Source organism: Urtica dioica, chromosome 6 (assembly GCF_054948205.1).
Source record: "Urtica dioica subsp. dioica isolate 48M chromosome 6, U.dioica_male_clone48M_v1_H2, whole genome shotgun sequence".
In the NCBI taxonomy this organism is placed as follows: Eukaryota; Viridiplantae; Streptophyta; class Magnoliopsida; order Rosales; family Urticaceae; genus Urtica; species Urtica dioica.
Genome location: NC_142761.1, coordinates 5,860,452 through 5,872,458, shown reverse-complemented (window position 1 = coordinate 5,872,458; position 12,007 = coordinate 5,860,452). Strand labels below are relative to the sequence as shown.

Sequence of the window (12,007 nt, the reverse complement as noted above, 5' to 3'; positions counted from 1 at the left end):
CTCTTAGAACATTTAAAAAAAACATTATAAATAAAACACATTTTATATTTTAGAGAAAATGGCGGCATAAATACCATATGTTTATAACCCTCGCATACAAAACCCATCCACAACCACGACCCTTGCATACAGCTCTAAGTCTGGTCTTGTCATTAAACACATATTTAAAGTCTCTATCAATCTTTATAAACTCTTCTTTGAGTACTTCTCTTAAGTGCTCAATGGTTGGAAAAATCATACCCAATTTGAAGCTAAAATCGGACTGTTTTCTGCGTGGGTTGTACTCTCTCTTGCTCTTCCTCTTGGTTTGCTCTTCTTCATCACTACAAAGACTCTCAAGATCACTTTCAGACCTAACCCCATCAGAGACGCCATCGCCGACCTGATCGCAGACGTCTTTCACGAAAGACCACCATTTTGTGGAAGAGTTTTCTCTACGTTCTCTCCGTCCTCTGCGTATTCCTCTTCGCGAAGCTCAAATCCAGCCTCCTCCGCTTCTTCTTCTTCTTGTTCAAGCATCTGCTCTTCTGTTTCAATTTCTGTTTCCATCGCTTGCGAATTTAGGGGTTTGAAATTGGATTTGGGATTAGGGATTTTAGAAGAACAACCAAAGCAGAGTTCTGTTTTCATACGATTGTCGTTTTGTTACCCATTTATGTATCATCAACGTTCATTATAATACATCCAAATTAACAGCCTCTGATAGTGACGGAAAGACAAATATTTGACATTAGGTATTTTTACCGCAAATTTTAAACTTTATGTATATATCCACAAAAACCCGTAAACATATGGTATTTATGCCGCCATTTTCTCTATATTTTATAACCGCAATTGGAATTTTAGATTTACACTGAAAATCCAGAATTTTAATCCCTTAGTGGCCGGAAAATTCTATTATGGCCCGTACCGGACTTCTCGTTTAATAGAACCTAAAAATGACGTCCTATCAAATGATAATAATTAAAGAAGATATCTTGAAGTTGGTTCTTTCTTTCAGCTCTCAAGTGATTAATCACAATAGTTGGGAGAGACGGAGGGGTATTTTGGGGAATACACGTCTAATCTTTTTCCCGCCATATGCCAATTTATGATCGGCGTATCTTTAACGAACTCTCATCATCTCTGAGCGCACACAGATCTCTCTCTCTCTCTCTCTCTCTCTCTCTCTCTCTCTCCCCAATGGACTCCGCCATTGTCAGACTCACCTTCTCATTCCTAATCCTTCTAATCCGCACCGGCTCCGGCTCCGCCGCCGCCGCGGCTCCGCCTCCACAGCCAACGGCGTCGGAGTGCGTCTCGGAGCTAGTCTCATTCTCGGCGTGCCTGGCCTTCGTGTCGGCTCCTCCGAACAACCTCTCCGCCACCGTCCCGCCGGAATGCTGTACGGCCTTCGCGGAGACGGTCACCGGCGGCGGAGGCCTCTGCTTTTGCCACCTCCTCCGCGAGCCGAAGATGCTGGGCTTCCCTCTCGACGCCACCAAGCTCATCTCTCTCCCCTCCGTCTGCCATCTCCGCGGCCACCACTCTCTCGACGCCTTTTGCTCTGGTTCGTTCCCTGATTCGCCGATTCAGAGAAAAAGCCCTTTTTGCTCAAGTTTGACGAATTCTTGTGTTCGTTCTTTCGTTCAGGATTTTTAATTTGATCGCTTCTTGAAATTCTTGGTGTTTTCTTTTTCCTGAATTTGAATGTTTTTTTTTTTTCGTCAATAACGCATTTCAAATTTGCACTTCAATTAGGTTCTGAATCTGAAGCAATGCCTCCAAGTCCAGAAGGAACTGATTCAGCGATTTCAAGCCCTCAGAATTCTGGTATCTTTTAATTTCCCTTTCTGATTTACCTAATTGTATTTTCCATTTTTAAAACTACTTCAAAACCAAAGTCAATGATCTTTTCTGCTAGAGTTAAAAATAATCACTACTTTTTCTTCCCACCTGATATTGATATATAGTATGATCTCTTATAATCATTGGACTGTACTTGATTGGCGTATATGCTTCTTCATTACTGACTTTTGATCAATTTCCATAGCAATTTACATCATGGCAGAGGAATCTGATGAATGAAATATTGATTTGTCAATTTTTTTAAATTTTTTCAGAAGCACCTAGCAGCCAATCATCTCCTTCAACGATAGGCCTACCACCGAGCTCTTCTACCGATTCTCCGGCGCCGGAAATGGCCTCGAGACCTCTCCCGATTAGGCCGAGACCAGTGCAAAAGCCTCCAATAGTGTTCTCTTCATCGGCACCGGATACTCGGCACTGCACCGGAAAATGTTGGCGCAAAATGGGCACAATTCTAATGGCATTGTTTCTCTCAAGCTAGATAGAGATCCAGCGAGAGGTTTTTTTTTTCTGTCACCCAATTGTAAAGAGTAAATGTGATCCACCATTTTTTGTGTACATGCTCTCAGTACAGCAAGCAAAACCATGTCTGCATTACAATGGTTGTAACAAGGAATAATAACACATTGAAGGCCTGTTGATAGTTTCATCAGAACAAATTATCTGTTTTTTCTACTTCTTTTCTTTTACCAGATCAGAGCTTTTAGTTCCAAGAGTAGTAGCCAAAAGAATGAGCCGTATTGCATGTTCTGCTTCCTTACTAACAGTCAACCCAAATATGAGAGAGAGAGAGAGAGAGAGAGAGAATTTCATTTATCGGACCATGCAGCTTCATCCGTGGGTTTCGAGGGCTCGTATTCACACCCAACCGGTCGGGTCAGAAACTGGTTCAAAGTCGTCGCCCCATCCAGAAGGTTCCGGAAAGTCGGCCGGCAAGGGCTCGTGGTCTCCGGCGGGCTCGGCCGGCAAAGGATCATCAGGATCCCCGGCCCAGTCGCTGGTGGGCTTGGGCTCTTGTTCTTCCACACCTCTATAGGAACCGTAATCATCATAACCGTTTTGCTCGTTCGGGTACTCCTCGGCGAGCTCTTGCCTTTCGGGAGGAACACAACCCTCGTACGAGTTGTTGTCTATGCACCTCCATAACATCATATTCCAATACGCGTCCTGTTAATATATGTATATATATATACATCGATGGTTGATACTTGTTTGACATCCTTTTCGAGAATGGAGTCGGAAGATCAGAATTTAAATTTGCATACCTTACAGATGATATGAGGATTTCCGATTATGATCAGCAGGCTTATAGCCCGGGTCATGGCGACATTAAACCTTCTGGGATTGCTCAGAAACCCGAGGCAGTGCATTTTGTCGGACTCGTTGTGCCTTATTGTGGATCGGACAGTGGAGACGATGATAACTTGCCGCTCTTGCCCTTGAAACTGCTCGACGCTCCCGACTTTGACATCGGCTCTGTCCAAATGCTCGAGAGCGGTCTTGAGCTTTAGCACTTGCTGCCGATAAGGAGTTATGATTCCGATCTCACCGACGTCCAAATCCCGATTCGCGGTCAGTTTTTTTACGACGTCCACAACCTTGCTCGCCTCGAACCGGTTGAACCACGAGGGATTGCTTCCCTCTCTCTCGTCGCAGCCTTGGATCCCGAAGAACAGGACCGGGAATTCTCGGCTCGGGAGGAAATCGACTTTCTCCATGAAAGGGCTCGTTCCTTCCCTGCAAGCGATCAGCTCTCCGTCGTAGAAGAGCTGAGACGGGAGGTGCAAGATTTCTCGGTGGCACCGATAGTTCCTCACAAGCTTTGTTACGTAGTTCTCGTCCATATCGCTGTATGCCTCGAAACCGAATATCCTCTCCAAGTAAGATTTCCCGAGCCCGTACGAGTCGGCTTCCTTGGAGTATATGACCGGACCCAGCTGAAGAGGGTCTCCGGCGAGAACCACCACCGTGCTTTTCTTGCACAAGTTGGCCACGGAGATCATCGTCTCGGGCTCCGAGGCTTGCCCGGCCTCGTCCAAGAAGATGTGCGAGAAGTGGCCGCGTTTCAGACCGTTGACGTGCATGAGAGACACGCTCATGTAAGTCGACACGATGATCCTAAACCTCGAGAGCTCTCCGGCTTCGGGGCATTTGAACACGTCCTCTTCGAAGTAGCAGAAAGGGAAAAAATCCGGGCTCATCTCGTCGCACAGCCGAGCGGAAGCGTTGAGCCTGAAGATCTCGTTCCGTTTGAATTTCACCGTCTCCACTTTCAGGAGCTTTTCGAGTATGTGGTCCGCCGCGCTGTTAGAAGGCGCGCAAACGAGGATTCGGGAATTCCTTCGGGACTTGTAGAGTTGGAGAATCATTTCGACGAGGGTCACGGTCTTTCCCGTGCCCGGAGGACCGTGGATCACGTACGGCGGAGCTCCTTCGCAGCCGAGGACCATCTCTATCGAGCGAGTCTGCTCTTCGTTGAGATCGTGCGATATCGGGACCAGAGGCTTCCTTTCGATCAGCCTCCTTCGGTACGCGTCCGTTGGAAACAGGAATTCGCGATCTAACTGTACCGAGGCGTCGATAGCTTGGTATAACCTCCTCATGTTGATCCGATTATATGTGAACCGTATGTTGTAGAGACTTCCGTCTCTGTGGTTTTTGTGAAACTCTGGTGCAAACTTCAAGAGAACTTCGTCGGCCTCAACTCGGAAGACAGAACCCTAAATTTTTTTTAAAAAAACAAAATAATTAAAAATGCTCGTCAAGAATGCGAAAATAACTATATTCTTAATACGGACCTGATATGGAGGACTCGTTTCGTTTCCGCATTCCGAGGCGAGCTTTGCGAAAATGGAGTCTCCATGGACAAGCGAGGGTCTTCTCTCGGCGAGCCCGGGGACTTCGAGGGCCAAGTGTTGGGTTCTTCTCCCCTTAAAAGCGACGTTTTCCATGTCGTAGCAACTCATATCTTGCTGAAAATTACACGACATGAATTAAAGGTGAAATCAAATAAAGAATGCGGAGAAAGCACGTACCTCGAGTTGTAGCTCTTCCATTATGAGTAGACATTTAAAGTAGTCGACGTAGCTTCTCGGGTCACCGAGACAATCTCTGACGACATCGGGGATCTCCTTGGTCTCGAGCATTTCCCGGGTCTCGCCCGGAATCTCATAGCGAGGGAGCCGATTCCTGACCAGCTTCGCGTGAGCCCTGGCGGGCCTCGGAGCGGTCACGAAATTCTCGACGGAGAATTGCCTCGTCTTTTTCTGTCCCCTCGAGTACGGAGCCCGAGCCGCCAAGTTCTTCGACACGTTGTCGTCCGCCAATAGGAAGACGAGCCTCTCGATCGTGTCGGTCTCGAGGTCGAAATGCACCGCCGAAGTGTGGAGACCCACCGCCTCGGGCTTGCAAGAGAGCCACACGACCAGAGTCTCGCCGGGCTGTAGAACCCGATCCTCGAGAGAGAAGGACTCGAGGCGGGCCCGATGGGCCGGGCCCGCCACGGGCTCCATGAGGGAGAGAGTGAAGGAGTTTTCGGGGGTCGAGGCGTAGATTTTGACGCCCCAGAGCTCGACGGGATCGGCGGTCGTGTTCTTCACTGTGATCCGGTCCGAGGCCGTGGACCCCACGAGGGCCGACTGGGGCTTCCCCTTCAAGAACGGGAAGGGCACGGAGACGATGATCGGACCTTCGTTTTCGGGGACATAACTGCAAACCGATTTGTCGTCGTCGTAATCGATGAACCCGATTTCTCCCTTTTCCCCAATGACCGAACATTCGTCGCTGGACTCATCATCCGTACCCATAGCTCTGCGAATACTGATATGATCATTTAATCGGTGCCCAATGCAATCAAGATCAATCAAAGCGATGGAAGATATTTATAGACTAAAAATCAGTAAAGAAGAATTTTATGTACCTTCTATCGAATCTCAACGACCAGATTCCAGAGAGATATACTGAGTGAAGGAACGCACAGAATGAGGATCATGATAAAATCATTTATCATAGGAAATCAAGTAGAAAAGAAAGCGCAATGAGCTACTTTTGTGTATACCTCTTACCAAATGGGCGTTTCTCTTCAAGAATTCATCCTGTCAAGCAAAAAAAAAAAAAAAATCAGGATTTAGTTATAAACAGACCAGAGTAATGAAAGATCTGTATGTGTAACTAAAAAATGTTCAGATTTTTCTGTCACTTAACTGAGAAAATTCGAATATGAAAAGACTCATGCTCTCGTAAGAAGAATAACCCTTTTTTTTTTATATACCAACAATGAATGAAAAAAAAAAGTTAACAATCCCAGATCACTCAAAGAATCCATATAAAATGCAGTGAAGTTATCTAAGCATAACACGGTTTTGGTACACGTAGAAGCAGTAACGGACATTGTTTTCCTCTAAATTCAATCACACAAATCTACGGGGTTAAGAAACAAATTTATGTGAGTATGTTGAAGATTTGGGAAAAAGAAGAATCGATCACTACAACAACAAAGCTTGGGAGAATTAATCATACCTCGACTAATCTCAGACGCCGATTGAGAAAGAGAGAGAGAGAGAGAGAGAGAGTGAGTAACGAGTGAAAAGAACACCGAAGTGAGTCTCTTTTCACATCTCTCTCTCTCTCTCGCTCTCGCCAACCAATTAAATTTTTTCATGCGGTTTCAATTTAAGAACATGTTAAAAATAAAAGATAAATTTCATCGAGGGGCTTAATAGTTGATTAAATATCAAGATTAGACCCTAACTTTTAAAAATATTAAAAAATAGATTTTTGTACCTAAAACGGACAAAAATGCCCCTCTGACCATAGAAATCTCAACCAACCCTACTTAAGTGGCTTTCGTGGAATCATGGGTAAGATTACTTACTCAGTCATTTTAAATAACTTTTGATTGAATATGATAGAATGTAAAGATAAAAATCGATCAGATCTGAAGTACATAGTCAAAAATCTGGCTTTTAAATTTTTTGTAAAATGGTATACAATATGATAAGATGAGATTTAACTTTTTGTACGATGAAATTTAAACAAACTTCATGATTTGTATGATGTTGTACGATGCATTGTTGTACGATGATGTACGATGTTGTACGATACAGAAGCTAATTTTGCATAGTTTGGCTGTTTTTTTTTTTTTTTTTTGCAGTTTTTATAATGGTTAACGACACTTGGGAGAAGGAAGAACACTTATGGAGGTTTAACAATGCAGATACGTGTGGATTCGCAGTTCCGAAAGAGATAATGTACACAGAGTTAGTGGATTTGATATACGAGAAGCTCGATGTAGACAGATTCACGTTCGACTTAAAACTCGAAGTCCCATACGCAATAGGTACGATTCCAATGGCTCCTTCTGTTTTGAAGGACGATGGTGACGTTTCGTATTATATGAAGAACAAAAAACGTAATAAATTTCCACTTTGTATAAGTTTGGTAACGAAACAGATCATGACACCCATTGCGTATCGTGGAGTATGTAAATGCAAATATGTGGTAGTTGGAGATGTATCTCGCAATGAAGCGGAGAAGAGACGGAATACTCTTATTATCTAGGACCAACAAAATGATCCTATAATCGAAAACGAACACGATGGCTGTGATGATGACTTGTATAACGCGTACAAGTGTGCCGAAGACGAAATGTACATGCGTGATAGAGATGATAACCACAACAGTGACAAATGTGGTGAACACAATAGTGACGAAGGTGATGAACACCATAGTGGCGAATGTGATGAAGACAATAGTGATAGAGATGATGGAGATAACCATGTTAGAGGTGATGAATTTGAAGAATTCGCTAATCCGGAAGAATATGATGAGTTTGTGGAAACTTTTACAGTACCATCGGGTCACTATCAACCGTCGCGTGAGCCTCCAATAATCGGATCACCAATCGTGTCTAATTCATGAAAAGCGCCCGAGTTCACCGCCGAAGATGTCGTAAAGGAAGAACCGAGTCATTATCCAAGTCATTCTTTTACAGTTAATAACGATCTAGATTTAAATTTTCAAGTGAAATATGATAATATATTGTTCAACTAACTTTTGAAAATAACAGGAGGCTCAGAAGAAATATATATTGGGCAACAGTTTGAGAGCAAGAAGGAATTGAATAACCATATTCAATTGGACGCTTTGAAACATAATTTCGAATTTAGAGTGAAATCTTCTTTCAAAAAGAGACGATATGTCCTATGCAAAGATGAGAAATGCACATGGAGGTTGAGGGGTGTCGTGTAGTGATCTGATATGTGAGAGATTACGTCGTACGAGAGTAAACACTCATGTGCGTGTGTCGTTCGAACAGAGGGCCATCGAGGAGCTGCACCATGGGCCATCAGTCACGTATTTAAAGACTAGTACTCCATTAGCTCTATGGCGGAGTATTCGGCCCATATTGTCAGGGAAGAAGTCAAGACAAGATGGGGTGTGAACATATCGTATCTGAAAGCTTTGAGATCCAAAGAGAAAGCTATTGGGTAGGTGCGGGGTACACCAGAACAATCCTATCATAAATTACCATTTTGGATGTACATGTTGCAGCAAAAGAATTATGGGACGTTAACCGACTTTGTGCGAGATGGTGACAAATTCAAGTACGCTTTCTTTTCTATTGAGGCGTGTCGTAGAGGCTTCAAAGCATGTCGACCGGTCATATCATTGGACGGTGCATTTCTAAAGATAAAATACGGCGGACAGTTGCTTTGCACAATTGCAATGGATGTGAATTCACAATTATATCCACTTGCATTTGGAGTTGTAGACAGCGAGTGTCATACTTCTTGGATTTGGTTTTTTAGAAGATTGCGATAAGCTATCGGTGAAGACGTACCTAATTTGGCGTTCATATCCGATCGACACATTAGCATCATACATGGTGTCTAAGTTGTGATTCATGGTATCCCTCAGGAGCATGTTACCATCATTTACAACTGAATGTCCAACACAAGTTCAAGACAGATCATTGTCGCTTTTAATTGTACGATGCTGCTTACGCCTTCAGTAAAACAGCATTCGAAGCTAATTTTAGACAATTGAGAAGGAAAGGTGTCGAGATGGCAAAGTATCTCGAAGAAGTTGGTGTCGATCGGTGGGCCAAAGCTTTCTTTCCTGGAAAACGGTAAAAGTCTAAAACTTGTTGTGTAATGAATTTCAATATTGTTGATTATATAAACGTTGTTGTTTATATAAGTACGACCTAATGACGAGTAACAACGCAGAAAGCTTCAAACGTTTCCTATTACGACGTTGCTCGAGTTTTTTCGATTCACACTCCAAACTTGGTTTTTCGATCGAGAAGAGATAGCGCACAAGTTGAATACAAAATTGACACCAACGTGACAAAATGATCTCGCACAGCTAAATAATAAGGCACACTTCATCAATGTGTACGGGCTTGGTCTATTTGAATGTCATGTCAAAGATGCAAGATGTGATTTCGATGTAGACCTTATAGCGAATTCATGCACTTGTGAACTACCACAACAATTGAATATCATGTGCGAGCACTCTATCGCAGCAGCCCAACATCGAAGCGTCGACATGTACTCGTTGTGCAGTGACTTTTATTTGAAGGAGACGTGGATTGAAATGTACAAAGAAGCCATATATCCGGTTGGCAATGAAGATCAGTGGAATGTCCCGGATGAGATAGAAAAAACATGAAAGTTGTGGAACCAGTTGAAAAGAAGCAAGCCGGTCGACGTAATAAAAGTAAACAAGGAAGAAGAAGGATTAATTAATACCCATCTGAAGGAGAAAAGATTGTTATCCAGCGAAAATGCGGAAAATGTGGTGGTGGGGGACATAACAGAAAGGCATGCACTTGGAGGGATTGAAACTTTAGACGTGGTGTTATTTTTATTTTTAAGTTTAAAACTTTAACGTTTATTTAAGTTACATGTTTATTTTCTTTAAAAACTTTAGATGTGGTGTTATTTTTATTTTTTTTAGTATAAAACTTTAACGTTTATTTGAGTTATATGTTTATAAGGTACTATTACATACAATACAAAAAAGATTTAAAAAAAAACATCCAACAATACAAAATCACGTGATAAGCCTTCCGTAGAATAAGTCGACGCACCATTTCTTCCTGAACGTTCTCATATGCACGCTTTGGAGTGTGTCAAACGATTCGTTCAGTAGTAAGTGCTCGACATACTTCGCTGCGAACATCCCGCAATCACCGCTACAAAACAAAAATAACTTGAAGTTAATATACAAACTTGTCAACAATAACTTGTAAACAAAACTTGTATAAAATAACTTGTAAAAAAAAACTTGTCAAAAATAACTTGTATAAAATAACTTAACAAAAAAAACTGTATAAAATAACTTATCAAAAAAAAAAATTATAAAATAACTTGTCAAACAAATATTTTATAAAATAACTTTTCAAAAAAATTGATAAAAATCTAAACATGTCACAAACTTTAAACGTGTAAAAAAGTTTACATGTTTACCTGTAAGCACATTGTGGGACCGTTTGATCGACTAGCCATGTCAGAGGATGGAATAAAATTTCGCCCTCGTTCAGCTCCCGATACGACATGCGATGATCGCGTAAGAAACCACGTATGGCCATAATCCTAGGCAGTGCTCGAGTCCAATTCTACATAAATAACATTTTAACAATCAATCAATAAACATAATAATCTTAATAACCATAAATAAACCTAATAATCTTAATAACCATAAATAAACCTAATAATCGTAATAACCATAAATAAACTTTTACGTACCTCCATCATCTCGTTAAAGTCCTTCTGATTACACGTCGTCTGCACGAGGTCCTTTTGACAATCGAGGACGGTAATGGTCCACTCCTCGATGTCGACCCAAAATGTAAACCAATGAATTTTCTTGTAGTTCACGACGAACAGGATCTCGCGAGCACCCATCCACGCCAAAACATCGGCGTCCCTGTACCCAGTCATTGGGGTAATGACCACCTTCATATCCCATTCCACGGGCTCGGGCTCCGTCCCCAGTTCGATGGCCTTCTTTTTGTTCTCTTCTTCCTTCATGAATCGGCCATACACGTGTTAGACCCACCGATAATCCATGATTCAGACGTCTTGCCGATATCCGTCGGACGTTCGTTGGCGAGCCCAAAGCATGCTCAATATGGCATCAATATGCTGCGAAATAAGAAACATATAACGTGACTTTAAATTTAAAGGGAAGCGAATTATAACAAATAACGTACCGACTCGTTTAGCCATTTCGTGGACCCCAACAACGTCCCAAAGAACTCCGGATCTGCATCGCAAGTCTTCAGGCGAACAGAACCCATGAATTTGTCGTTCCACTTCGACGTCCGCATCCATTTCACGAAAGGATTAAAATCATTTTCCTTCACGTCCTTCAATGGGTTGAACGCACGGATCCGCTTTTCTGCGTACTTTGGCTTCGTTGGATCTGTGAACGCGTCCCAATGTGTCGCCTTCTGTCGCACATACCGCTCTACATGTGTCAGAGTTTTTTATGCCTCTTCTCTTTTCCTTTTATACGGGGTAGGGAGCGAGAGTTGCTTCTCCGGAATGTCTGAACGACGAGGACTCGAAGACGACGTAGAAGGCCTCGGGGAAGACACCGGCCTTTTAGAAGAACGCTTCGATGAAGACGTCTCCCTAAGAGATGAAGAAGCAGGCGGCTTCTTTGACGACTAGCGCTGCGAAGAAGACGGTGCGGTAGCTGAAGACGCCAACTTTTGAGAAGACGAAGGAGGATGAGGATGAGGAGGGCTTCGGCGACGATGACGACCTTCAGCTTGAGTTGTGGGAATGTCACCCCAGGCAAGCCCGTAACGTCCGTGAAGACGACGTTCAGCCTCTCCCACATGCGAATCTGCAAGTCAAATTGACAAAATATGCCACAATCTAAATTCATTTTAAACTTGACTCTAAAACTTAAGTTAAATTTAACAATTTAACCTCAAACTTAAAATTTAAAACTTAAACTAAAAATAAACTTAACTTCAAACTTAAAATCAATTTAAACTTAACTCTGAAACTTAAATTAAATTTAAACTTAACTTAAAACTTAAATCAATTTAAACTTAACTCAAAAACTTAAATTAAACTTAAACTTGACTTAAAACTTAAATTCAATTTGAACTTAACTCTAAAACTTAAATCAATTTAAA

General features: G+C 42.4%; 3 protein-coding genes across 5 annotated transcripts; 1 reads left to right on the top strand and 2 right to left on the bottom strand.

Annotated features, from left to right (window-relative positions):
- Window positions 1-1,182: 1,182 nt before the first annotated feature.
- Window positions 1,183-2,365, top strand: LOC149393132 (Bifunctional inhibitor/lipid-transfer protein/seed storage 2S albumin superfamily protein). Its single transcript, XM_089617914.1, has 3 exons — window positions 1,183-1,549; window positions 1,741-1,812; window positions 2,103-2,365. The coding sequence occupies exons 1-3, from the start codon at window positions 1,183-1,185 to the stop codon at window positions 2,327-2,329; spliced, it is 666 nt and encodes a 221-aa protein (XP_089474040.1). The 3' UTR covers window positions 2,330-2,365.
- Window positions 2,366-2,424: 59 nt separating this feature from the next.
- On the bottom strand, window positions 2,425-6,501 carry SDE3 (P-loop containing nucleoside triphosphate hydrolases superfamily protein). Of its 2 annotated transcripts, none has more exons than XM_089616872.1 (6): window positions 6,367-6,501; window positions 5,768-5,942; window positions 4,884-5,667; window positions 4,647-4,820; window positions 3,114-4,568; window positions 2,425-3,015 (listed from the first exon to the last, which is right to left on the bottom strand). In XM_089616872.1, exons 3-6 carry the CDS (start codon window positions 5,652-5,654, stop codon window positions 2,707-2,709), a joined length of 2,709 nt encoding a protein of 902 aa, XP_089472998.1. In that variant the 5' UTR covers window positions 5,655-5,667; window positions 5,768-5,942; window positions 6,367-6,501; the 3' UTR covers window positions 2,425-2,706. The 2 variants fall into 2 exon arrangements, with proteins under 2 accessions (XP_089472998.1, XP_089472999.1); XM_089616873.1 differs by having other exon boundaries at window positions 4,884-5,658.
- A 3,403-nt stretch (window positions 6,502-9,904) lies between these two features.
- On the bottom strand, window positions 9,905-10,975 carry LOC149393130 (uncharacterized). 2 transcript variants are annotated; one of them, XM_089616438.1, is made up of 3 exons: window positions 10,602-10,975; window positions 10,323-10,448; window positions 9,905-10,048 (listed from the first exon to the last, which is right to left on the bottom strand). In XM_089616438.1, exons 1-3 carry the CDS (start codon window positions 10,884-10,886, stop codon window positions 10,043-10,045), a joined length of 417 nt encoding a protein of 138 aa, XP_089472564.1. In that variant the 5' UTR covers window positions 10,887-10,975; the 3' UTR covers window positions 9,905-10,042. The 2 variants fall into 2 exon arrangements, with proteins under 2 accessions (XP_089472564.1, XP_089472563.1); XM_089616437.1 differs by having other exon boundaries at window positions 10,323-10,396.
- Window positions 10,976-12,007: the final 1,032 nt, after the last annotated feature.

Bases quoted from the DNA above. Each gene is read 5' to 3' on its own strand.
- LOC149393132 (XM_089617914.1), top strand. From the start codon at position 1,183: ATGGACTCCGCCATTGTCAGACTCACCTTCTCATTCCTAATCCTTCTA. The intron at 1,550-1,740 runs GTTCGTTCCCTG...CACTTCAATTAG, and splicing joins TCTCGACGCCTTTTGCTCTG to GTTCTGAATCTGAAGCAATG. The intron at 1,813-2,102 runs GTATCTTTTAAT...AAATTTTTTCAG, and splicing joins TTCAAGCCCTCAGAATTCTG to AAGCACCTAGCAGCCAATCA.
- SDE3 (XM_089616872.1), bottom strand. From the start codon at position 5,654: ATGGGTACGGATGATGAGTCCAGCGACGAATGTTCGGTCATTGGGGAA. The intron at 4,821-4,883 runs GTACGTGCTTTC...TGTAATTTTCAG, and splicing joins TGGAAGAGCTACAACTCGAG to CAAGATATGAGTTGCTACGA. The intron at 3,016-3,113 runs GTATGCAAATTT...ATATATTAACAG, and splicing joins ATCCTCATATCATCTGTAAG to GACGCGTATTGGAATATGAT.
- LOC149393130 (XM_089616437.1), bottom strand. From the start codon at position 10,886: ATGAAGGAAGAAGAGAACAAAAAGAAGGCCATCGAACTGGGGACGGAG. The intron at 10,397-10,601 runs GTACGTAAAAGT...TCGTATCGGGAG, and splicing joins ACTTTAACGAGATGATGGAG to CTGAACGAGGGCGAAATTTT. The intron at 10,049-10,322 runs GTAAACATGTAA...TTTGTTTTGTAG, and splicing joins GTCCCACAATGTGCTTACAG to CGGTGATTGCGGGATGTTCG.